The sequence below is a fragment of the Dysidea avara genome, chromosome 1, assembly GCF_963678975.1.
Source record: "Dysidea avara chromosome 1, odDysAvar1.4, whole genome shotgun sequence".
NCBI classification, from domain to species: Eukaryota; Metazoa; Porifera; class Demospongiae; order Dictyoceratida; family Dysideidae; genus Dysidea; species Dysidea avara.
The window spans coordinates 56,684,302-56,707,512 of NC_089272.1; the positions used below are offsets into that span (position 1 = coordinate 56,684,302).

Below are 23,211 nucleotides of genomic sequence, written 5' to 3' on the forward strand. Positions count from 1 at the left end.
ACCCTTAATTTATGCTCCCAGCTACTGCCGTTGAAGCAAGCAATATAGATGACTTTAAGAAAAGGATTGTAGAAAATTTTTTTATTAGCCCAGCTATAGACTAAAATGTTGTACGCTTTGTGCTTATGTATGTTTTCTTGTGTGTATCTGTGCTTTATACTTCCTAATGGAGGCCTGCATAGTATCAATAATAAATAAATAGATGCAAAGGGTTGGGTGCAGTGCTTTTAATCATGTTCATAATTTATAGCTAATCATTTCAATTTCTGCCATTTACAATATACTAATGCAGCACTTATAATTTTTTATGTGTCATGAAAAATTTCCCCTGACAAACTTGCAGTTGGTCGGATAAACATGAAGTTGACTGGACACACTGATACACTGTGTAGACACAAATGCACTGCACTTTGCTTGTTGTGCTGCCAAGTAGCCTGAGTGTTGTTTGTCATAACCACAAAATTGTTGTATAGCTACTTTTATTAGGTTTCAGTACACCATGCATGCAGAGGGTTGACATTGGTATATTTGTGGACTTGTGGTCACTCCCTTGGTTTGCAAGAATGTAGCAATGCAACTGGTAGTCATTGTTAGTAGAATAAACAGCTCAGAGAGTAAGCTTTCCCTTACACTTAGAAAGGACAAAACGTCCTGCCAAATCCAATTGTGGTTGCAAAATGGGTTACTTGTCAGGAGTTTGTCTGTTGTCCGACTGTTATCATAACTCATAAGCCCTGCTAATGTCCTTGTTTCCCATCACCACCTCCATCAATGTTTAGGTAGCTAGGTATCTGTAACAAATTACGGATCATGGAGCACACTGTTTATAATAGAAGGAAACACTGAGGGAGTCAAGTGTTAGGTAATTGAATAACTCGTGTGCATAAACATTAACTACATGTTGAAGCCCTTCCAATCTTATTTCATAGGGTGCATAGCAAAGCCCTAGCACCTTTCAAAATACCGTAATAAAGCAGTCATGTACTGTTATTGATTGCCTCAAGTTGTTGCTACATTTAGGGGAAAAGCAATTATTAAAGTGATCATGCAGTGTCGGTATTGACTCTTTAGGGTATTGAGAAAATATACTCACTTTGAATTGTATTGTATCAGTGGTATTGATACTTATGATATTGTATCACCCAGTGATGCCCTTACTAAATCTAATCAATAAATGTGCTTGAAGACAAGGGGTCAATCACTTGGAAAATCCTTGATGAAATTTCCATCAAACTTCATATTTTAATCCAAATTTCAAAGAATTCATATTTTTTAAATCCAAATTTTAATGGCAAAATTTCAGGTAATATAAAGGAGGCCACAAAATACCTTGTTTGTTACGTGACCAATGTTATGCAGAAAATAAGAAATATAGGTGTTTGACATATCTCAGCACTTTGATTGACAATACTTGTCAAAAGGAGATGACTGTTTTTAAGTACTTGTAATTGATTTTTTACTATCACTATTATATACAAATTAAACTTTACTAGTTCATAGCACTCAGCAATAAGTCATCCCATGATATGTATACCCTACTGGGACCATTAATAATAAAGTAAAATGCTGGTCTAATGCAACTTATCTTAGAAATATCCTCACAAGATTCTCCAGGGTTGAAGGGAGATTTAAAATGATACACATGCACCACCCACTCGGTTTAGACCCACAATAGTGGTATCCACTATTACATCATAGATAATGTATGCGTTCCTAATGGATTGGAAACGCCCGTTAAATTATTTTCCTATTCTAGTTACGGTGCACCAATACATTGGGAAATTTGTTGAGTGGCTGTTTGGCTTTCTCTTGCTTGTTTGAAGGCCGGTTCAAAGGCCGGTTCAAAGGCGTGGACATTCCTTTTACATTGTTTAGTGTGTTGCGTTGTGTACTGAACAAGAACACAGCGTGTCTGTGGGTACTGAGAGAAATATTGTTTGCGACACGTGACAATGGCAGATACGCACCAGCTAATAATTCAACAGCAGTACTATTAGCCAACTTCTCGTCACCGCATTTACACAACCAAAGAAATGTGTGATACATTGAAATAAATTTTAAGCTACAGTACTGCTCAGCTTGAGCTAAACAATAGCACAAAGTAGTGCTTGTTTTCTGAAGTTTTATTGAAGCAGTGGAAATATACAGCGAAGCAGTGAATATCTAGCTAACCTATTACACTCTACCTGCTACAAGTGGTGTAAACAGCAGCAAAGAAACAACGCTACACTTTCTGTTTCTTCAGGAAATTTGCACAACCGTTTTGAAACACCATATTTCACCTTTGAACCTGAATTTTCTTGCACTATTGTTTACTGCTCTCCAGCGTCCCTACCCAGTCCAGCCTCCAATTAGTGTAGGCGGCAACTAACCCAGCTGTAAACAACAAACACTAATTTGCTGGTTACAAGTACAGCGAAATCTTCCACCTGTCGAGGCCATAAAGTTTACGCGCAGCGAAACGAGGATAGCCCATGACGTCACTATGTAAATAATATGGGCGTTTCCAATCCATGTGACGTACATTATCTATGACTTTTTCAAATGTTCATGACCCATAACATCATGCTATTGTCATGCTACAAGTTACAGAATGCAAATATTCTATTCCAGTATTGAGATATGACCTGTTGTGTGGCAGGGTGTAGTCAGGGCTGCCCAAGAAATTAAGGGGCCCAGTACAAAGAGTTAAAGTGGGGCCCCAGGGGAAAGGAGGGTTCCACTCTGAATGCACAACTTCAGCCTAGCTGTAAGTCGAAGTAGGGATGGACGGTATTGCATTTTTGAAGAACGGTACGGTATTAGGAAAAATACCTCGGTATCACTAAATACCTTTTAAACTTGGTAAGCTATGATTTGCACTTATACCCACATTTTTTAAAAGAAACAAATGAAACAACAATAATATTGTGCCACAAAGTAAGTTTTGAAGTATCCCAAAAAGTAAGTGAATACTTCAACATGCACTCACAGCTCTGTGCTTGTCCACAGCGTAAACATGGCTGTATGGGGCTTGACTTCATGTACGTATGGTCCACCAAAAATTAATTACTACATCAAATTCGGTATTCGGTATTTTTAGAAAACCACTTTGGTATCTGAAAAATACCTTTTTAACTACTAATACCTAAATACCTCCCAACCCTAAGTGGAAGACCAAAAAATAAAGAAGTCATTACATACTGACAATGACAATAGCTACCCTCACTAACTATATCTCCTTATTTATAAGCTTGTCACATTGCTCCTCTGACTGTGACTGCTCTATTAGAATATCAAGATCTGACTGCTCTATTAGCAGTGTTGGGAAAGTTACTTTGTAAAAGTAACTAGTTACATATTACATATTACTTGCAACTGAACTATTTAGTTACAGTTACATATTACTCATAAAATAAAGTAACTATAATAATATTACATATTATATTACTTTGTGTCCACAGCCTTAAGCTGCCACGTGTGAAACTACCACTTTATCACGTGACATGATTGTGTTGTTGGACAATGTGCAAATCTTGGTTTTAAGTAAGAAGCTGGTGAATAAGTTTCATTCAGTAGGCTTCGTTGCTTCGTTGTGGCTATGCGTTACTCAGAAGATAACTAACGAGATTAGTAACTTCGCTACTTGTAGTAATTAGAGATAGATAAACGTCATAATAATTGACAATTACATGAACAAATAATTACAAGGGGTCAGGAGTCCAGTCTCAGGGTTACCAAGTTATTACTAAAAAGTATGGAGCCCTGGCAAGACCAAAAAAAAAAAAAACTACATACAAAACTAAACAATTATACATGGCTTCTGAACAGGTAAACAGATCAACTACATCTCAAGTAGTGGAAGCACGGGAATTAAAGATCCTATATGAACAGGAGATTGCAACACGAGCTGCTTGCTGAAGAATACAACGAATAGTATTCTTCGGTAGATGGCATACATCGCTTAGTTTAGAGACAGTCTGTGGCATGAAAGGGCCCCAACAGCCAACCTCAATTGTCACAAGATTAATTGAAAATCCAGCCTGTTGAAGGTCAGTCAGTAATGAACCATAGCGATCTTCTTTACGGTTCCTTGCAGCTAAAAGGTGATGTTCAGTATTAGTAACCACAGAGAGTTCTAATAATATGATGGAATTTGTGGAAACTACCACAAGATCAGGTCTGCTTAAGGTAGATGTAATATGAGGTGGAATGGTACTTGGGGGACTAACACTTGCCTGGTGGCCAGGAAGATGTGCATAAATATTATAACATGGTGGTAAATCTTTCTTAAAGTTGCAAACAAGAACCTGCAGAACAGAGTCATGACGCCAAGTGTATCTGCCTTGATCAAGTGCAATGGAACAACCAGTTAAAATATGGTTAGTTGTTGGTTGAGCACAGTGACAAAGGGTACAAACTGGACTAGTGATTATATTCCAGCGAGCCAGATTCATAGGTGTTGGTAAGGTGTCACAACCGGCATGCAATAAGAAAGAAAGTTGCTTTTCAGGTAAACCATACATTAATCTCTTCCACAAGGGACAATTTTGTTCTAGGGCAACTATATCCAGGAATTTATTCTGTACAGTCAATGGTTCAAGAGTGGAATTCCAATAGTGAACATGAGAGGACTGTAAACTGGTACGAGCCTTGCTTTTAAAAGTAGAGAAATGGATGTTAGAAACTGAAGATTTAGCAGCAGAAAGAGCATCAAATACAACATCTGGTGCATCCTGAAAGACATTAGACAAGAGAGAATGCCGCAATTCAACAATAATTGGGTCAACAGAGCGTTCAACAGCCAGGATATAAGATAGCTTAGCAGATTCCTTGAGATGAGGCAAGAAAGGAAGGTTTAAAACATCAGGATGGAAAACAGTTCCTGGAGTGCGATTATGAGGTAAATTTAGCCACTGTTTCACAAACCTCAGCACAGATGATTGAGCAGATTGAATGGATGACATTGTAAGCCTCTCCACAGCAATATGAAAGTGAAGAACAGATGTAACAAAGTTTTTAAGGATCCACACTTTGTATTCCCCTCTAATAGAACAGTTGTCAATACGCTGGAGATACAATAAGATTTGCTGTTTGATGTTGTCAGAGGCCAGCTTACGAGTAGCAGTGGGAGAAATACCAATTGTCTTGCCTAGAAATTTCGTACATTTAATACTACAAATATTGATAGTATTACCATTAGACATTGAGAACTCTGTAGTGGGCACGACACGATGGCCATTACAGAGTTCTCAATGTCTAATGGTAATACTAGACTATAAAGTTAATACTAGTTCTCAATGTCTATATTACGTAATATTAGACTCGTTACAGTAACTATATTACTTAGGTAACACGTCACATTTGTAAGTAAAATAACTTGAGTTATATTACTCATTTTTATTGTGTATTTCGTTATATTACTTAGTTGCCACAAAAGTAATAATATTACGTAGCGCATTACTTATGTAACGCGTTACTCCCAACACTGTCTATTAGAGTATATCGATCTTTTAAACAGATATTCAAGGGGCCCTTGATGGGCGCACCAGGGGCCCCTTTCAGGCTAGGGCCCGGGGCAAAATGCCCCAGTTTCCCCCCCCTCCTGTGGGCAGCCCTGGGTGTAGTCACAGGCCCAGTCACATTTTATGCGTTTTGTTGTTGATGTTGCAATCCAAGGCAGGCCAAAGAGTGAGGGGGCCAGGCTAGCTGTATATTGAAGACCAAAAAAAAATTTGACAGCCTGCTGACAATAGCTGCTCTCCACCAATTATATCTCTTTATAACTACACATACATACTAAGTAGCTTGCTACACTGCTTCTCTGAATACTGTGACTGCTCTATTAGAGTATCCAGATCCTCTGACTGTTCTATCAGAGCTTTTCTTGCAAACAGTGTCCCATAAAATTGGGGGGTGGGGGGGGGGGGGGGGGCATGGCCCCCCTGGACCCCCGTCCCCACCGCCTATATAGAAAAGAGCTGCAGTTTTATGGAGCACAAAATAAGTCTTGCACACTATGAATCATTCTTCAAACTAGATTTTTAATGAATGCAAATATGCAGTATATGATGTGAGCAAAATGCAACCCTGGTTTTCCAGACACATTGAGACTAATGAAGTGATATTATTAGAGGGCATGAATACAACTACATATTATACTATGCATGAAGCTTTTATGTGTGACTGGATTTGCGTAAAGGTACCTTTTTCACACACAAAATTTGACCCATTTTTTGAATTTTGAAACTTCATGGCTTTTTGATCATGATAGAAACTTTCCATCAGTGTAGCTACAGTATCTGGCTGCATTTTAATGCTAAGAGCAAGTTAATCAGTATAAGGAGTCAAGTGTCACATCAGTTTGGTTGCTGGTATGTAAAATGTGTGGAAAAGGTACCTTTTCACAAATTCGGTCACATATACATATAGCTGGTACGCGTTCACCTGAGCCCCTGCTAAATATAGTAATATCAAAGAGGTGAACATTTGTTCATTCCCAATGGTTTTGTACTGGAACAAGCATGTTTTTATGTTGTAAACATGTTTGCGTGCCTGAATCGTCCATACTAAATTAGTAGTTTGCATAATTGTGTGCTCTCCTTCAATCGTTTACATCTATGCATTCACAGATGAGTTGGTTAAGGAGTTGAGAACATCAGATGTTGCTACATCAAAGGCTGCCATAGAAAAAGCTTGCAGTCATTGGGATTTGATAAAACTATAGTGAATGCTTCATCAAAGAATGATGAGGATGGTATGGTCCGTATACGTGTGTGTGTGCCTTTTTATTTGTGGGTAGATTAATGTTTTCATTAGATGAATAATTGTGATGTCTTACATAGTGATGCAGTTGTTCTGTTATGTATGTTTAGATATGTAAAGCACAGAGTAAGACCTTGTGAACATTTGTCTAGCTGTAATATAAATCTAATCCAAAACAGCCAAGCTGTAAAAAAGTGTGCAGCCCTCAAAAAGGCTATGGTAAAAAAGATGTGAAATCCAAGGTGGCGGCCAAGAAATTGCTGTGATGGTAGGTTAATGGTAAAAATTTTAATAACAACAATTCAGGTGAATTTGGTACCACTTGGTCTTGGCACAAAATTCACCTGAATTATCATTATTAAAATCTTTACCATTAACCTACCATCACAACTGTTTCTTGGCCGCCACCTTGTATTTCACATATTTTTTCACCATAGCCTTTTTGAGAGCCACACTCGTTTTTTACAGCTTGGCTGTTTTGGATTAGATTTCACTTCCTTTTGTATTTGTATAGGCCGGCTTTGGGGCTTTTTTAAACCTATCTTTTTTTCTTTACCACAGGAAGATGAAGTAGATTTTAAATACTTTAACTATTTCTGATTTTATCAGTAAATTAATGTACAAATTATATATATAATACATATATTCATTTAATGTCAATTTTTTTCCCTATGGATAACTTGCTTGCAACTGATCTCTCTACTGGGTGACTTGAAATGTAGCTGAAGTCTCTACAGGGTGATTTGCTTGTAGATGAACTCTCTACAGGATTCTCTCTACAGGGTGACTTGTTTCTAGCTGAACTCTCTGCAGGGTTATCTGTTTATAGTTGAACTCTCTACAGGGTGATTTGTTTGTAATTGAACTCTCTACTGGATGATTTTGTTTGTAATTTGAACTCTCTACAAGGTGATTTATTTCTAGCTGATCTCTCTACAGGGTGACTTGTTTCTAGCTGATCTCTCCTTTTTTCTAGCTGATCTCTCTACAGGGTAACTTGTTTACACAGTAGCTGAACTCTCTACAGGGTGGTTTCTTTGTAGCTGAACTCTCCACAGGGTGATTTGTTTCTATCTGATCTCTCTACAGGGTTACTTTTTCTGGCTTATCTCTCTAAAGGGTGATTTGTTTTTGTAGCTGAACTCTCTACAGGTCACTGGTTTCTAGCTGATCTCTCTACAGGGTGACTTGTTTGTAGCTGAACTATCTACAGGGTGATTTGTTTATAGCTGAACTCTCTACAGGGTGATCCTTCTAGCTAATCTCTCTACAGGATGACTTGTTTGTAGCTGAACTCTCTACAGGGTGATTTGTTTGTAGCTGAACTCTCTACAGGGTGATTTGTTTGTAGCCGAATTCTTTACAGGGTGATTTGTTTGCAGCTGAACGTTCTACATGGTGGTTTATTCGTAGCTGAACTCTCTACAAGGTGAATTCTTCTAGCTGAACTCTCTACATGGTGATCTTTTCATGGCTGAACTCTCTACAGGGTGACTTGTTTGCAGCTGAACTCTCTACATGATGGTTTCTTTGTAGCTGAACTCTCTAGAAGGTAACTTCTTCTAGCTGATCTCTCTACAGGATGACTTGTTTGTAACTGAACTCTCTACGGGACAGTTTTTTTATAGCTGAACTCTCTACAAGGTAACGTCTTCTAGCTGAACTTTCTACAGGGCGATTTGTTTGTAGCTGAATTCTCTACAGGGTGATTTGTTTGTAGCTGAACTATCTGCAGGGTGGTTTTCAGTAGCTAAATTCTCTACATACAAAGTGACTTGTTTTAGCTGGTCTCTCTACAGGATGACTTGTTTCTAGCTAATCTCTCTGCAGGGTGACTTGTTTCTAGCTGATCTCTCTGCAGGGAGACTTGTTTCTAGCTGAACTTTGCAGGGTGATCTGTTCATAGCTGAACTCTCTACAGGGTGATTTGTTTGCAGTTGAACTCTCTACTTGATGGTTTCTTTGTAGCTGAACTCTCTACAAGGTAACTTCTTCTAGCTGATCTCTCTACAGGGTGACTTGTTTGTAGCTGAATTCTCTACAGGGTGATATGTTTGCAGCTGAACTCTCTACAAGGCGACTTCTTCTAGCTGAACTCACTACAGGGTGGTCTTTTCGTAGCTGAAATCTCTACCTGATGGTTTCTTTGTAGCTGAACTCTCTACAAGGTGCCTTCTTCTAGCTGAACTCTCTACAGGGTAATCTTTTCGTAGCTGAAATCTCTACAGGATGATTTTTTGCAGCTGAACTCTCTACATGATGGTTTCTTTGTAGTTGAACTCTCTACAAGGTAACTTCTTCTAGTTGATCTCTCTACAGGGTGAATTATTTGTAGCTGAACTCTCTACAGGGTGATCTGTTTGTAGCTGAACTATCTACAGGATGATTTGTTTGCAGCTGAACTCTCTACAGGGTGATTTGTTTGCAGCGAAACTCTCTATAAAGTAATTTCTTTTAGCTGATCCCTCTACAGGATTTCTTGTTTCTAGCTGATCTCTCTACAGGGTGAATTATTTTTAGCTGAACTCTCTACAAGGTAAATTCTTCTAGCTGATCTCTCTACAGGGTGAATTGTTTGTAGCTGAACTCTCTACAAGGTAACCTCTTCTAGCTGAACTCTCTAGACAGGATGGTCTTTTTGTAGCTGAACTCTCTACAGGGTGATTTATTTGCAGCTGAACTCACTACATGATGGTTTCTTTGTAGCTGATCTCTCTACAGTGTGACTTGCCTGTAGCTAAATTGTCTATCAGATTAACTGTTTGTAGTTGAATTCCCTACGGAATAACTTGCAATGTAATATTATTCTATAAAGGAGTAAGTTGTAAACAGAGGCGGCGGAGACACCTATTTAGGGGGGCTGGGGGTCTAGCATGATGATGCCATGGCCTAGTTGTAAGTCGAAACCCCCCCCCCCCCACCCACCTCCAAAAAAAGGTCATTACCTGCTGCTTCCCTCTACCAACTAGACTATTACTCTTTATAAGTACATACGTTGCTTGCTACACTCAAAGAATACTGTGACTGCTCTATTAGAGTATCTCGATCTTGCATTTGCTACACGTAGTTGCCTTTCGAATCATAACTCAGTGGTTTGTAATCAGGTTCTACTGTACTATTGCAAGGACTTTCTATGATGATTATTCCAGCTACATACCGATTTTCAGCTCATTGCTCTAAGCGGTTTGCCTGGTAGGCGTGAAACTAATAGTTTTTTTTATTCATAAAAATCGATCTCGTAATTGTGACACAGGTTGGATTTTGTGTCATATCTCCATGGTCTTTATCTCGATTCCTTTCAAACCACAAAAAGGCACCCCTACAATTGTTACTCCATCTACATAGTAATTTTCAGCTCATTCCTCTAAGGGGTTTACCCTGTGGGCGTGACAGACCTTCGACCTTATTTTACATAAATAATCGGTCATAACTCCGTGAATGTTCATCGGATTCCTACCAAAGTTGGTACAAAGATCCGCCTTAATGAACCCTTTATGCGTGACAAATTTCAGCCCGATTGGAGGACGCATCCGTGTTTTATGTCAGATTTTGAAAAGTGTGCAAAATAAAGAAGAAAAAATGAAGAAATTAAAACGAAATTTTGTTCACTCATATCTCGAAAATGGCTGGAGCGATTTTCTTCAAATTTGGTATGTAGATACTTCTCTAACAAATTTGGTTCCAATCAGATAAGGGATCACAGAGCTACATAGGTGTGAAAATTGCATTTTCTTTCTTCCTGTTAGTATACTCACGGTGTGGCATGCCGGCTTCTTGGGCCGCACGACACACTACCGTGTGTCTTGATAATAATAATAATACTACTGTCTCAAGGAAGAATGGAGGTAGGGGCCTGATCTCAGTGAAGTTAGCAATTGAGCATGAGAAGAGAAACTTATCATTTTACGTACACCACTCTGATGATCCTTACATTAAATTAATTGCAACAGATTATCAGGTGTTTGAGGAGCATGGCAAGGAATACAAGGAATTATCCAACTTGGAACATCTGCATACTTGGAAGAGCAAGCCTCTCCATGGGCAATTCATAAGGGAAATTTCTGATCAGATTTGTGTTAAATCACAGTGGTTATGGCTACGCTTTGGTAACCTTACTAAAGAAATGGAAGGACTTGTATTTGCGGCCCAAGAGCAGGCCTTATCCACAAATGCTGTTAAAGCTCATATCTACAAAACCCCATGCTCAGCTAGATGCCGGCTTTATGGTTCTTTTGATGAGACCATAGACCACCTTGTAAGTTGTTCCTATTTAGCACAAAAAGAATATAAGAGCTGGCATGATCGTGTTGCTTCTCATCTTCACTAGACGCTAGCAAAGCAAGCTGGATTTCCTGTGCAGGAAACATTGTCCTCCACGAGTTTGTGAAAACAATGTCTGTAAACTGTTGTGGGATTTTTCCATTGTAACTGACACCTCATTGCAACACAACCGCCCTGATATTACTATGATATTGAAGCAAACAAATGAAGTATACTTAATTGATATTGCTATTCCTGGAGATTCCGGCTCCTTCTAGATATAAAAGTCATGAAATAATAGATACTATATTTCATGAAATATATAAATACTGTATAAAGCAACCATCATTATTATGACACTAGTGGTATACTGCTTGTACTAGTGGTACTAGTGGTACTGCTGGTGCTAGAGGTACTACTGGTACTAGTGATACTGCTGGTACTAGTGGTACCACTGGTACTATTGGTACTGCTGGTACTAGTGGCACTGCTGTTATTAGTGGTACTGCTGGTAATAGTAGTACTGCTGGTACTAGTGGTACTATTGGTACTAGTGGTACTGCTGGTGCTAGAGGTACTGCTGGTACTAGTGGTACTGCTGGTACTATTGGTACTGCTGGTACTAGTGGTACTATTGGTACTAGTGATACTGCTGGTACTGGTAGTACTGCTGGTACTAGTGGTACTGCTAGTGGTACTGATGGTACCACTAACACTAGTGGTACTGCTGGTACTATTAGTACTACTGGTACTGCTGGTACTACTGGTACTGATGATACCACTGGTACTAGTGGTACTACTCGTACTGCTGTTATAGTGGTATTGTTGGTACTAGTGGTACTGCTAGTACTTTAGTACTACTGGTACTGCTGGTACTACTGGTACTGATGATACCACTGGTACTAGTGGTACTACTCGTACTGCTGTTATAGTGGTATTGTTGGTACTAGTGGTACTGCTAGTACTATTGGTACTGCTGGTACTAGTGGTACTGCTGGTACTAGTGGTACTGCTGATACTATTGGTACTGCTGGTACTAGTGGTACTATTGGTACTGCTGGTACTAGTGGTACTATTGGTACTGCTGGTACTAGTGGTACTACTCGTACTGCTGTTATAGTGGTACTGTTGGTACTGCTGGTACTAGTGGTACTGCTGGTACTATTGGTGCTGCTGGTACTAGTGGTACTGCTGGTACTAGTGGTACTGCTGATACTATTAGTGGTACTGCTGGTACTAGTGGTACTGCTGATACTATTGGTACTGCTAGTACTAGTGGTACTATTGGTACTGCTGGTACTATTAGTACTAGTGGTACTGCTGGTACTATTGGTACTAGTGGTACTGCTGGTACTAGTGGTACTTCTGGTACTAGTGGTACTGCTGGTACTAGTGGTACTGATGGTACCACTGGTACTAGTGGTACTGCTGGTACTATTAGTACTACTGGTACTGCTGGTACTACTAGTGGTACTTCTGGTACTAGTGGTACTGCTGGTACTAGTGGTACTGATGGTACCACTGGTACTAGTGGTACTGCTGGTACTATTAGTACTACTGGTACTGCTGGTACTACTGGTACTGCTGTACTACTGGTATTGATGATACCACTGGTACTAGTGGTACTACTCGTACTACTGTTATAGTGGTACTGTTAGTACTGCTGGTACTAGTGGTACTGCTGGTACTAGTGGTACTGCTGGTACTAGTGGTACTGCTGGTACTAGTGGTACTGCTGGTATTAGTGGTACTAGTGGTACTACTCGTACTGCTGTTATAGTGGTACTGTTGGTACTGCTGGTACTAAGTGGTACTGCTGGTACTAGTGGTACTGCTGGTACTAGTGGTACTGCTGGTACTGCTGGTACTAGTGGTATTAGTGGTACTGGTGGTAGTGCTGGTACTAGTGGTACTGCTGGTACTAGTGGTATTAGTGGTACTGGTGGTACTAGTGGTACTGCTGGTACTAGCGGTACTGCTGGTACTAGTACTATTAGCACTACTGGTATTACTGGTACTGCTGTTACTATTGGTACTGCTGCTACTACTGGTACTATTGGTACTGCTGGTACCACTGGTACTGATGGTACCACTGGTACTAATGTTACTACTCGTACTGCTGGTACTAGTGGTACTGTTACTAGTGGTACTGCTGGTACTAGTGGTACTGCTGTCACTGCTGGTACTAGTGGTACTGCTGGTACTAGTGGTACTGCTGTCACTGCTGGTACTAGTGGTACTGCTGGTAATAGTGGTACTGCTGGTAATAGTGGTACCAGTACTGCTGGTACTAATAGTACTGCTCGTACTACTTTCTATAAAGCACTTATATTTATGGCTTCCTAGATACATTTTCTATTGATTTTACTTGTCAGGTTTATTGAGCATGATATGATTGCTAATTTTAATGGCACTGTATCTAATATGAAATAGAATGAATTAAGCAAATGTTGTAGCACGTTTGGTGCTTTTATCATATAGTGAATGACTTTTTGCTTAGCCGCTCTAGATCTACTATAACAGTTAGGATTATTTTGTTCTAAAAGTAATGGTAGCTATTATAGTAGGGCTATCAAACTTAACTGAAACAAAGAAGTTTTTAAAATAAGCAAACTAAATAAAGTCAAGAGAGCAAGTGATGATGGTTACTGAAACATACGTAACTACACTATGATATGCATAATGATGATAAGCGCTTGAGGGATTGGTTATGGGATTGTCTAATCCTTTAGTTTTTCTGACATCAACTGTGACGTAGCAGATTTGTTAAATGGTTTGATTAATTTTGATTTGATTTATATATTTAACCTTCAAGCAATCAGCTACAGCTGTTCTTCCTTGCCCAGAGAAACACATCACATACACATAAGTAAACACCAAAACAATACAAAATATGATCAAAGACACATCAACACAATTGCAAAGCAAAAACAAACAAAAAAGACTACACACATACAATTAATAAAGTGAGTTACAAATCTCACAACACTGGTCAGGCTATCAAGCAATTGTAGGTAAAACTTAAATTCACAGAAGCTATTTTGCAACATAAGCATGGTTGCTATGCAGCTAATTAAACTTTGACAAAATTCCCAATGCCTACACCTGTCCAGCAGGTGGAATATTGTTTTAGGTGTACAGGATAATCTAAAGGTAAACCATAGACCATTTTGCAAACTTCACCCTGCTGTCTGCCAGACTATAGGCAGATTGCAATGTACAGTGGAATCTGTCTTAGCAGCCACTTGTATAGAAGGCCACTTTTGTATACATATAAAGTCCAAATAATATTGTAACGCTATTTATGCCATTTAAATGAGGACTCACAACCATCTTTAATGTAACAATCCAGTTTCCATCTAACTGATTTACTCCTCATCAGTTTGGTTTTTTAATCATGCAGGTAGATCAACTATATATTATTATTGTACAGCAACTTCTGCTATTTATCATTAAAACAGAACAATTGAACAAGGGATCTGATTCTGTGTGATGTTATATTTGAACTTTAAGAAAGTGTTTGACCATGTTAACCCCTATTGCATGAAATAAAATCTTATAAGCTGGAGCATAAGTTTAAATGGTTTGTAGCATATTTATTTTACTACCATCAATATGTCTGCATTAACAACACCTATACTATGAGCTCCTCCCTGTTTTATCAGGGGTTCCACAGGACAGTATCTTGGGTCTATTATTCCTTGTTCTGTTTGTTAACGTATAGTGATCTACCAAACTACCTTCGGTTTTGTCTATGCCAGTGATGTACACTGGGGGCTTAAAATTTGTGCAGACAGTGCAGTGGTATCCAATACTGTGCAGCGATGTGGGAAATGCAAACTAGAGACCAGTGCAAACTGAAACCACATCTGTGAGTAAGTGAGTAACTTCAGCAATTGTGTTTTTTATGCTGCATGTTGAATACCAATGATGACTTGTGAAAAGCACACCAGTAAGTTAGAAGTTTCTTTTCACACTCTTGCTGTAGCAAAGTCCATACTCCACCTCTAGCTCCATTATTGACACTTTACCCATCTGTTGCAATACCACATATTTTTCTTTGCATCTTGTTCCCACAATTACTGAATGCATTCTTTACTGCTCCTACAACACTACTGGCACCTCGTTCTGCAGGTTTTTCAGTTGACACAGTGCTGTGACTAAATCATTTTCTTTAATCTAAATCACAGCTACGGCTATGTTCTCTGTTTGATATGCATCTACATGACCATATACTTTACAGATACAGCCAAACTTCCAGTCAATTCAAAGTTAAAGAAAGATATTATAGCAATGCACATGATGATGCACTGGGTTAGTGTGCTGTGATTAGGGACAATATTATGGCTTGAATTCTCCTTCTATCCTGTACCAGCAGTACCACTAGTACCAGCAGTGCCATTACTACCAGCAGTACCACTAATACCAATAGAACCAGCAATACCACTAGTACCAATAGTACCAGCAGTACCACTAGTACCAGCAGTACTATGAGTACCGGCAGCACCACCAGTTCCAGCAGTACCACTAGGACCAGCAGTACCACCAGCACCACTAGTACCATCAGTACCAATAGTACCAGCAGTACCAATAGTACCAACAGTACCACCAGTACCAGCAGTACCACTAGTACCAGCAGTATCACTAGTACCAGCCGTACCAACAGTACCAGCAGTACCAGTAGTACCAGCAGTACTATGAGTACCAGCAGTAACACTAGTGCCAATAGTACCAGCAGTACCACTAGTACCAGCAGTACCAGCAGTACCACTAGTACCAGCAGTATCACTAGTACCAGCCGTACCACTAGTACCAACAGTACCAGCAGTACCACTAGTACCAGCAGTACTATGAGTACCAGTAGTAACACTAGTACCACTAGTATCAGCAGTACCACTAGTACCAGCAGTACCACTAGTACCAGCAGTACCATTAGTACCAATAGTACCAGCAGTACCACTAGTACCAGCAGTACCAATAGTACCAGCAGTACCACTAGTACCAGCAGTACCATTAGTACCAATAGTACCACCAAGGGTCGGGTGCCTTCCCTCTAATTATTTAAATTGCTCCCTTTAATCTCAGTCCAATTTTTGTCTAGCACTTCAACATCTAGTGCTAGGGATGGTGGCAAGGGGTGCTGGTTACCCCGGGAAAAAAAAACAAAAAACAATAGTACCACCAGTACCAGCAGTACCACTAGTATCAGCAGTACCAATAGTACCAGCAGTACCACTAGTACCACTAGTATCAGCAGTACCAATAGTACCAGCAGTACCACTAGTATCAGCAGTACCATTAGTACCAATAGTACCACCAGTACCAGCAGTACCACCAGTACCAGCAGTACCAGCAGTACCAGCAGTACCAGCAGTACCACTAGTACCAGCAGTATCACTGGTACCAGTAGTACCTCTAGCACCAGCAGTACCACTAGTACCACTAGTACAAGCAGTATACCACTAGTGTCATAATAATGATGGTTGCTTTATACAGTATTTATATATTTCATGAAATATAGTATCTATTATTTCGTGACTTTTATATCCAGAAGGAGCCGAGATTCCAGACTTTCTCAAAAGTTTGTTGAAAAGCTAAACAAAATATGTGGATTTAAAAATTGAAGTTGTTAGAGGGTGGAAATGTAGAAAAGTATCCATCATTCCTATAATTGTTGGGACGTTAGGATCCATACCAAAGGATTTATCATTTTATTTAGAGAAGGTCAACTTGCCAACATCTTTAATTCAGATATTTCAAAAGACTGTGTTATATTCTACCACATCACTGTTACGGCGTTATTTGACAATTTTACTGATGCTTTGTTTATTGTACTTTGTGTGTCTCATAGCTAGCTGGTGACTTTTTACATTAACCTACACTCTTGGTTAGAGTCAGGTTTTTTTGTATACCAGCAATGTATTTGCACGTATATTTTGCTGTGATAAAATTAAAATAATAATAATAATTCTCAATGATCCCAATCTTTCAGAGAACTGTACTGTTTAGAACTACTTCTATTTTAAGACGATGCATGAACATTTGACTGTATTTTTGATTTTGTCCTAAGTTCTTGGTTAGAACTAGGCACTATGTATCTAAACATGTACCAGCATGTATAACGTTTTGCTGAAATAGCAATATGTTATATATATTGGTTTCAAATATTAGTAAAGAGCTTACGAAATGTTTCATGGATGCTTGGTTTCCATAAACGGTAGGAAAAATTTTCTGGAATAACTTCAGCTGTATCTGACTGATTTATTAGAACAAATATCTTTTGAAATAAAAGTGAAGGTGATATACCTAGCTGCATTTATCATACAGTAGGGTAGTACTGTATGTTAGGGATCTGGCCAAAAATATCACCTTAAAACAATATTATCCTGGTGCTTTGGTAGTATTGGTTATAACCATGCAAGCCCAAAAACTCCTTCAGTACAACCCTAAATACTTCCAATGGGTATCTACAAATTAAAAAAATATAATATATATTTAATGGAGTTTTCTACTGACTGACTAACTGCCTGATGCCTCCAGACAAGCATAACTCGATAATGGCTAAGGCTACGGGCTTGATTTTTTCACTGTTCAACATTGATATGTGCCTTTTGGCATACTGCAGTACGTAAAATGCACGCATCATGGGCTTACCTTTGTCCTCCTTTGTGTCCTATATCTTTTTCTGACAGCCCAACTTGCAGTCCAAGGCATTGATTCGCGGTAGCGAGATGCATGGCTTCCCATTTGTAAGCGGAAATCGTATGTATTTTCTGTGGTGACTGGATTGATTGCAGAGGCACTTCTAATACTGTTCTCCATTTGTAATGCTGCATGTGTAATGGGCTGACAATAGATGAAAATGAAGTGTAATGGCCACTTTTCTTCACTTTCAAGTCAGTAATTGATAGTTAGGGCATGCGTTGCATGGCTTCCCATTTGTAAACAAACATTGTCCGTATTTTGTGTGGTGACTGCAGAGGTGTTTCTCCTACTTTTCTTTATTCGTAGCACTGTGTAAAGGGCTGAACATTAACTCTGATGCTATTCTTTCTTTTGATGTGGTATGCACTGGCTCACCAGTCATAATGATGTTATAAAAAAGTAAACAAACAAGTATAAGGGAAAATTAGGAATTTTAAGTTCAATTAGGGATAATAGAAAAAGTAGGGAAACAAGGGAGATTGCCTACACCTGCAGATATACAAGTGAACATTTAATCTCTAATTTAAGTTGAACTTTAAATTCCTAATTTTTGTTATTACTTGCACAATGATAGGAATTTAATTTAAATTATTTTATTAATTTGACACAACCTAATGTGTAAGTTATTTTGTACTACATATATATCCAAGAGTTTATAATGGTGTAGGGAGAGTGTCGAACTACGCTATACCCTGTGAATTATAAGCCTGTAAAGTCCTATGGCATCGTTCAAACAACTCGGTGATTAGTGTTGATTGGTGACTAATTATAAGTACAACCCGAAGCTACAGAGTGACAGAACATTGTAAAAGTATGACACAATGTGTTGAGGAATTCAGTACAAAGAGAAAGGAACAGCCAACTAACCTCGAAGACCATAGATATTAACTTCGCACTTGACGTCTTAATTTGAGGTTTTATCATGGTCACCATTCCACGACAGTTCTGATAGTGAAAGTGACACATCTAGATGGGGCTTTAGTCATAGGGATTCAATGTGGACCACCCAACCAAACAAAGAAGGTGTTAAATCTGGGCAATTAGAGAGGACACAAAGGTATGTGAGCTACTTTACGGGCTCATTTCTCATTGCGTATAGCGAAGTTCAATACTCTCCCTAACACATTATAAACTCTTGATATATCCTAATTTAACAAGTACACAAAAAATTGGAATATTCAACTAGAATAGGGACCATAGCACATCAATTAAAAGTACTGAAACAAGCTGGAGTAGTGCATGATATCACACAGTAAAACAATAAGAAGTGTTCCTGTATATCTCTACTGTGTTCAAGATTCCATAACGGAAATGCACAGTAGGGACATAGCACTTCTTATTGTTTTACTGTCATGCACTACTTCTGTTTGTTTCAGTACTTTTTATTGATGTGCTATGGTAGTTGAAAATTCCAATTTTTTGTGTACTTGTTTGTTAACTTTTTTGTAATATATTATTATGACTGATGAGCCAACACATACCGCAAAATAAATGGTGCTGAGTGCCCCAGCTTTATCAATTATCATCTGAAAAGTGAAGTATCCATTATGCTTCGTTGTAAGTTATGTTAGACCCATTGCATAGCAATACGAATCAAGAAAGGTGTAGTATCTGGACATATGTAGTTGTAGAGCCTCTGTGTGTTTTAGTTGTTATTGTAGTTGCTAGATTGTAGTTGTGTGTTGTAGTGCTATTATTATTGATTCTAATGATCTAATAATCCCGACACTACGAAAGGTTCAAAAAGTACCCCTGATGCATTGTACGTACTGCGGTATGCCAAAAGGCACCTCTAGGGCTGAAGTGATGTTGAACAGTGAAAAAATCGATCAAGCCCGTAGCCTTAGCCATTGTCGAGTTATGCTTGTCTGAAGGCATCAGTCAGTTACTTAGTCAGTAGAACATTCTGTTAATTTTTTTTTTAAAATTCTGTGCCAACTTGCTGAAAGCGTTTTGGGTCAATCTGAAAGCTTGTTTGGGTTTAGTTTTACCTAACCAATACTGCCTCATCGTCGTCAGGGGAAATTGAGGCTAGTTTTTTGGTGATGTTACTTCATGAACCACGCCTACTCCTTTGTGGTCCCTACTATACAGTACGATAGTACTGTATGATACAAATGTGACCGGATCTTGGAAAACCTACCTTTTGGGCACAAGCAAACTTTTGGGAAACTCAAATGAAAATTTCAACAATAAAAAAAAAAAATTTTTGCACATTCGGATAAAGCAATTATTAAACCTTGTTGCTGCAAAATTTCACACCCATAATTTCTTTTTCCTAGGAGATACGTATGGATGATTATATCAGACCATGCACAGGTAGTAATTTCACATACATGGGACAACCATTAACTTACAAATAATTTTATTGGGTGATTTGTTCAGGTGCTGGAATGGCTAAAACTTAGTCTAAGACAATGATACATGGCATTTAACTGCAGAAACGTACCAAGAATACTTCATTAAACTATCAGAAATGTCTTTTAAAGTATTTTAGATGGTAAGAATGGAATTATTGGTAAACAAAGTGATTTGTCACCATTTGTCACCCTTAATCACTCACAGAACTCAATACATTAAACCATAAAAGCTAGCTTGTGATGTACAGAACAGAAAAATGGCCATATCTCAGGAATGCTTAAAGATGTTAAGCTGAAATTTTAACACAAGATAATGTAGATGAGCACCCAATACCTCTAAAACAGAAAATTGACCACTGTGCCAACTAGTCACAGTAGGTTTTCCAAGATCAGGTTACAAATGAGTATTACTTGTGTTAATAATATAGAGAGGAGAGTGTCTAATGCTGTAACAAAATAATGAAGTTAAATGGCTTCTTTTCCATGTAATATCATACAGTACAATAGTTATTGTACTGTATGGTAGGGACCACAAAGGTGTGGGCATAGCCCATGAAATAACATCACCAAAAAATCAGCCTCACTTTTCCCTGACGATGATGAAGCAGTATTGATTAGGTAAAACTAAGCCCAAAGAAGTCTTCAGATTGATCTGAAATGCTTTCAACAAGTTCCTCCAGAAATTATTAAATGGAATTTTCTACTGACTGAGTAACTGACTGACTCACTGAGTAACTGACTGACTCACTGAGTAACTGACTGACTCACTGAGTAACTGACTGACTAATGCCATCAGACAAGCGTAACTCGATAACGGCTACGACGGGCTTGATTTTTCACTGTTCGATGTCGCTTCTGCCCAAGAGGTGTCTTTTGGCATACCGTACCACAGTGCATACAATGCATTCCTCATGGACTTACCATTGTCCTCCTTTGTGTCCCATTCATCTTTGCTGACAGCAAAGTGTCGATTTGGCGGTAACATGTGATGGCTTCCCTTCATAACGGAAATCATCCGTATTTTTCATAATGGCTACTTTGATTGCAGAGGTGCTTTTCGAACAGTTCTTGATTCAAAATGCTGTGTAATGGGTTGAACATAGCTGACAACAAAGTGTAATGGATACTTCACTTTTCAGATGATAATTGATAGCTGGGGTGTGTGGCACCATTTCTTTCTATTGATGCGGTATGCATGGGTTCACCAGTCATAATAATTTTATTTTACAAAAATGTTAACAAACAAGTACAAAAAATAGGAATTTCCAACTTCCAAGTATATAGTAAGCCCTCAATTATTGTCACACATCTATTATCGGTCAAAAAAATTATTTTTAAAACACGAACATAACCGTTGTTTTCCGGGCCGTGTACTGTCATGAAAGCACGCTGCAAGGAATTGACTGTTTTATCGTGTTTTATGGCTACTTTTTATTGTGAGTTAGGCCTGCTTACTACTCTAGCTACTAAAAATGTTACTATCTTTTGTTACAGGTCAATTTGTGGAGTCCTTCATCCTGTTGAATGCCTAATAAGAAGAAGAAAGGGTTTAAGAGACGTCAGCCCAATTCCCGAGACCGTAGTGGTCCAAATAAGTCTCGTATCCAGTCCAAAAGAAAGTTATGGTCTGAGGAACAAATGTCTGGTGCCTTGAACGCGGTGACAAGTGGAGAACTAAAGCCTTCTGAAGCTATAGTTAAGTACGGAGTACCTCGCCAAACTTTGAGAGACAGGCTGAGTGGACGGGTAATTCATGGCACGAATCCTGGACCTAGGCCTTATTTGACGAAGGAGGAGGAAGAATTACTTACGGACCACCTAATCCTTACAGCTAAACTAGGCTATGGAAAAACTCGAAGGTAAGTCATGGATTTAGTGGAGAGGTATATTAATGATAAGCCTGGAAATGAGAAGGAAGTGAAGATCAGCAATGGGTGGTGGGACAAGTTTATGAAGAGAAACCCTTCTTTGTGCCTCAGGAGTGGAGACTCAACTGCTGGAGTTAGAATGAATGCGGTGAACAGTGAGAATTTAAATGAATACTTCGATCTACTCCAGGGAGTATTTGAAAAGAATGGGTTTGCTGACCACCCAGAAGCTATATACAATATGGATGAGACGGGAATGCTATTAGAGCCACGTCCACCTAAAGTAGTTTCCCAGAAAGGGCAAAAGAAGGTTAGGTACCAAACGTCAGGGCAGAAGCAGCAAATAACTGTAATTGGTTGTGGCAGTGCAGTTGGGCAGGTTATTCCTCCATTCATTATATTTGCTACTAAACAGCTCAATTATTTGTGGATGAAGAATGAGGTACCAGGCTCATGTTTTGCAGTAAGTGATAATGGATGGGTGGACCATGAGCTCTTCAGTTTTTTCCTTACTAAACACTTTATGACCCATGCAGTTTCTCACCGTCCTCTACTGCTGTTGCTAGATGGCCACAGCACACATTTTGAGCCGAGATCGCTGGAATTTGCTGCAAAGCACAAGGTCATAATTTTTTGCCTACCACCTCACACCACGCATGTATGCCAGCCTTTGTACTGCAGTCTTTTCAAGCCCTTAAAGGAGCAATGGCGACAAGAATGTCACAGATTTTATCAGAGAAATCCTGGATTGGTGATATCTAAGTTTAACTCCTGTGCAGTATTTCGGGGAGCATGGCTAAATGCTATTTTGCCGACAAATGTGATTGCTGGCTTCAGAAAGTCTGGGGTATACCCTTTTAACAGGGATGTAGTCTTAAACTCAGCAGATAATCTGTCGAATGTCAGTGAAGCAACAACTGGTATGCTATTGGGTATATAAAATGATATATTATAATTTTGTGCGTTTTTCCTGCAGGGAACAAAAGATCTCCTGATCAGTCTGGCAGTAGACCAAGTGACAAGCAAGTTGATGGAACTGTTGTGAGATGTGACCGGCCCACCTTCACACTTGAGCAAGAAAAGAAATATCGCCGCAGATACGAGGAAGGTTTTGACTTACCAGATGAGCAATACGAAGCATGGCTTAAGATCAATCATCCTGATCACACCAGAGCAGGTAACAGTAATACTGAATTATAACATGCTTAGCTGCTGTGTGTATCTAGAGGACAATGATAGTGGCAAATCAACTGATCACTTGGGAGATACATCAA

At 39.0% G+C, this 23,211-nt stretch overlaps 2 protein-coding genes across 5 annotated transcripts in view; one reads left to right on the forward strand and one right to left on the reverse strand.

Annotated features, from left to right (window-relative positions):
• LOC136236942 (uncharacterized) overlaps window positions 1–23,211 on the forward strand; it is a 32,271-nt gene that overhangs the window by 7,979 nt on the left and 1,081 nt on the right. For 2 of the 4 annotated variants that reach the window (XM_066027177.1, XM_066027181.1), the window contains 4 exons: window positions 6,612–6,736; window positions 21,564–22,857; window positions 22,914–23,114; window positions 23,164–23,211. The exon at window positions 23,164–23,211 is cut by the window's right edge and continues 171 nt beyond it. In XM_066027177.1, the coding sequence (XP_065883249.1) occupies window positions 21,936–22,857; window positions 22,914–23,114; window positions 23,164–23,211 (1,171 nt within the window). In that variant the 5' untranslated portion in view covers window positions 6,612–6,736; window positions 21,564–21,935. Of the gene's footprint in view, window positions 1–6,611; window positions 6,737–21,146; window positions 22,858–22,913; window positions 23,115–23,163 lie in introns of those variants that run through there. The other 2 variants (XM_066027193.1, XM_066027187.1) reach the window with 2 other exon arrangements.
• LOC136247795 (uncharacterized PE-PGRS family protein PE_PGRS54-like) lies at window positions 15,366–17,741 on the reverse strand. The gene is made up of 4 exons (XM_066039622.1): window positions 17,659–17,741; window positions 16,220–16,446; window positions 15,912–15,918; window positions 15,366–15,852 (listed from the first exon to the last, which is right to left on the reverse strand). The coding sequence occupies exons 1-4, from the start codon at window positions 17,739–17,741 to the stop codon at window positions 15,366–15,368; spliced, it is 804 nt and encodes a 267-aa protein (XP_065895694.1).

What these genes read in the sequence shown, in the direction of transcription:
- LOC136247795 (XM_066039622.1), bottom strand. Translation starts at nt 17,741, where the DNA reads ATGCATCTCGCTACCGCGAATCAATGCCTTGGACTGCAAGTTGGGCTG. An exon ending in GGACACAAAGGAGGACAAAG is followed by an intron (nt 16,447 to 17,658) that starts GTAAGCCCATGA and finishes TGCTTGTACTAG; the next exon opens with TGGTACTAGTGGTACTGCTG.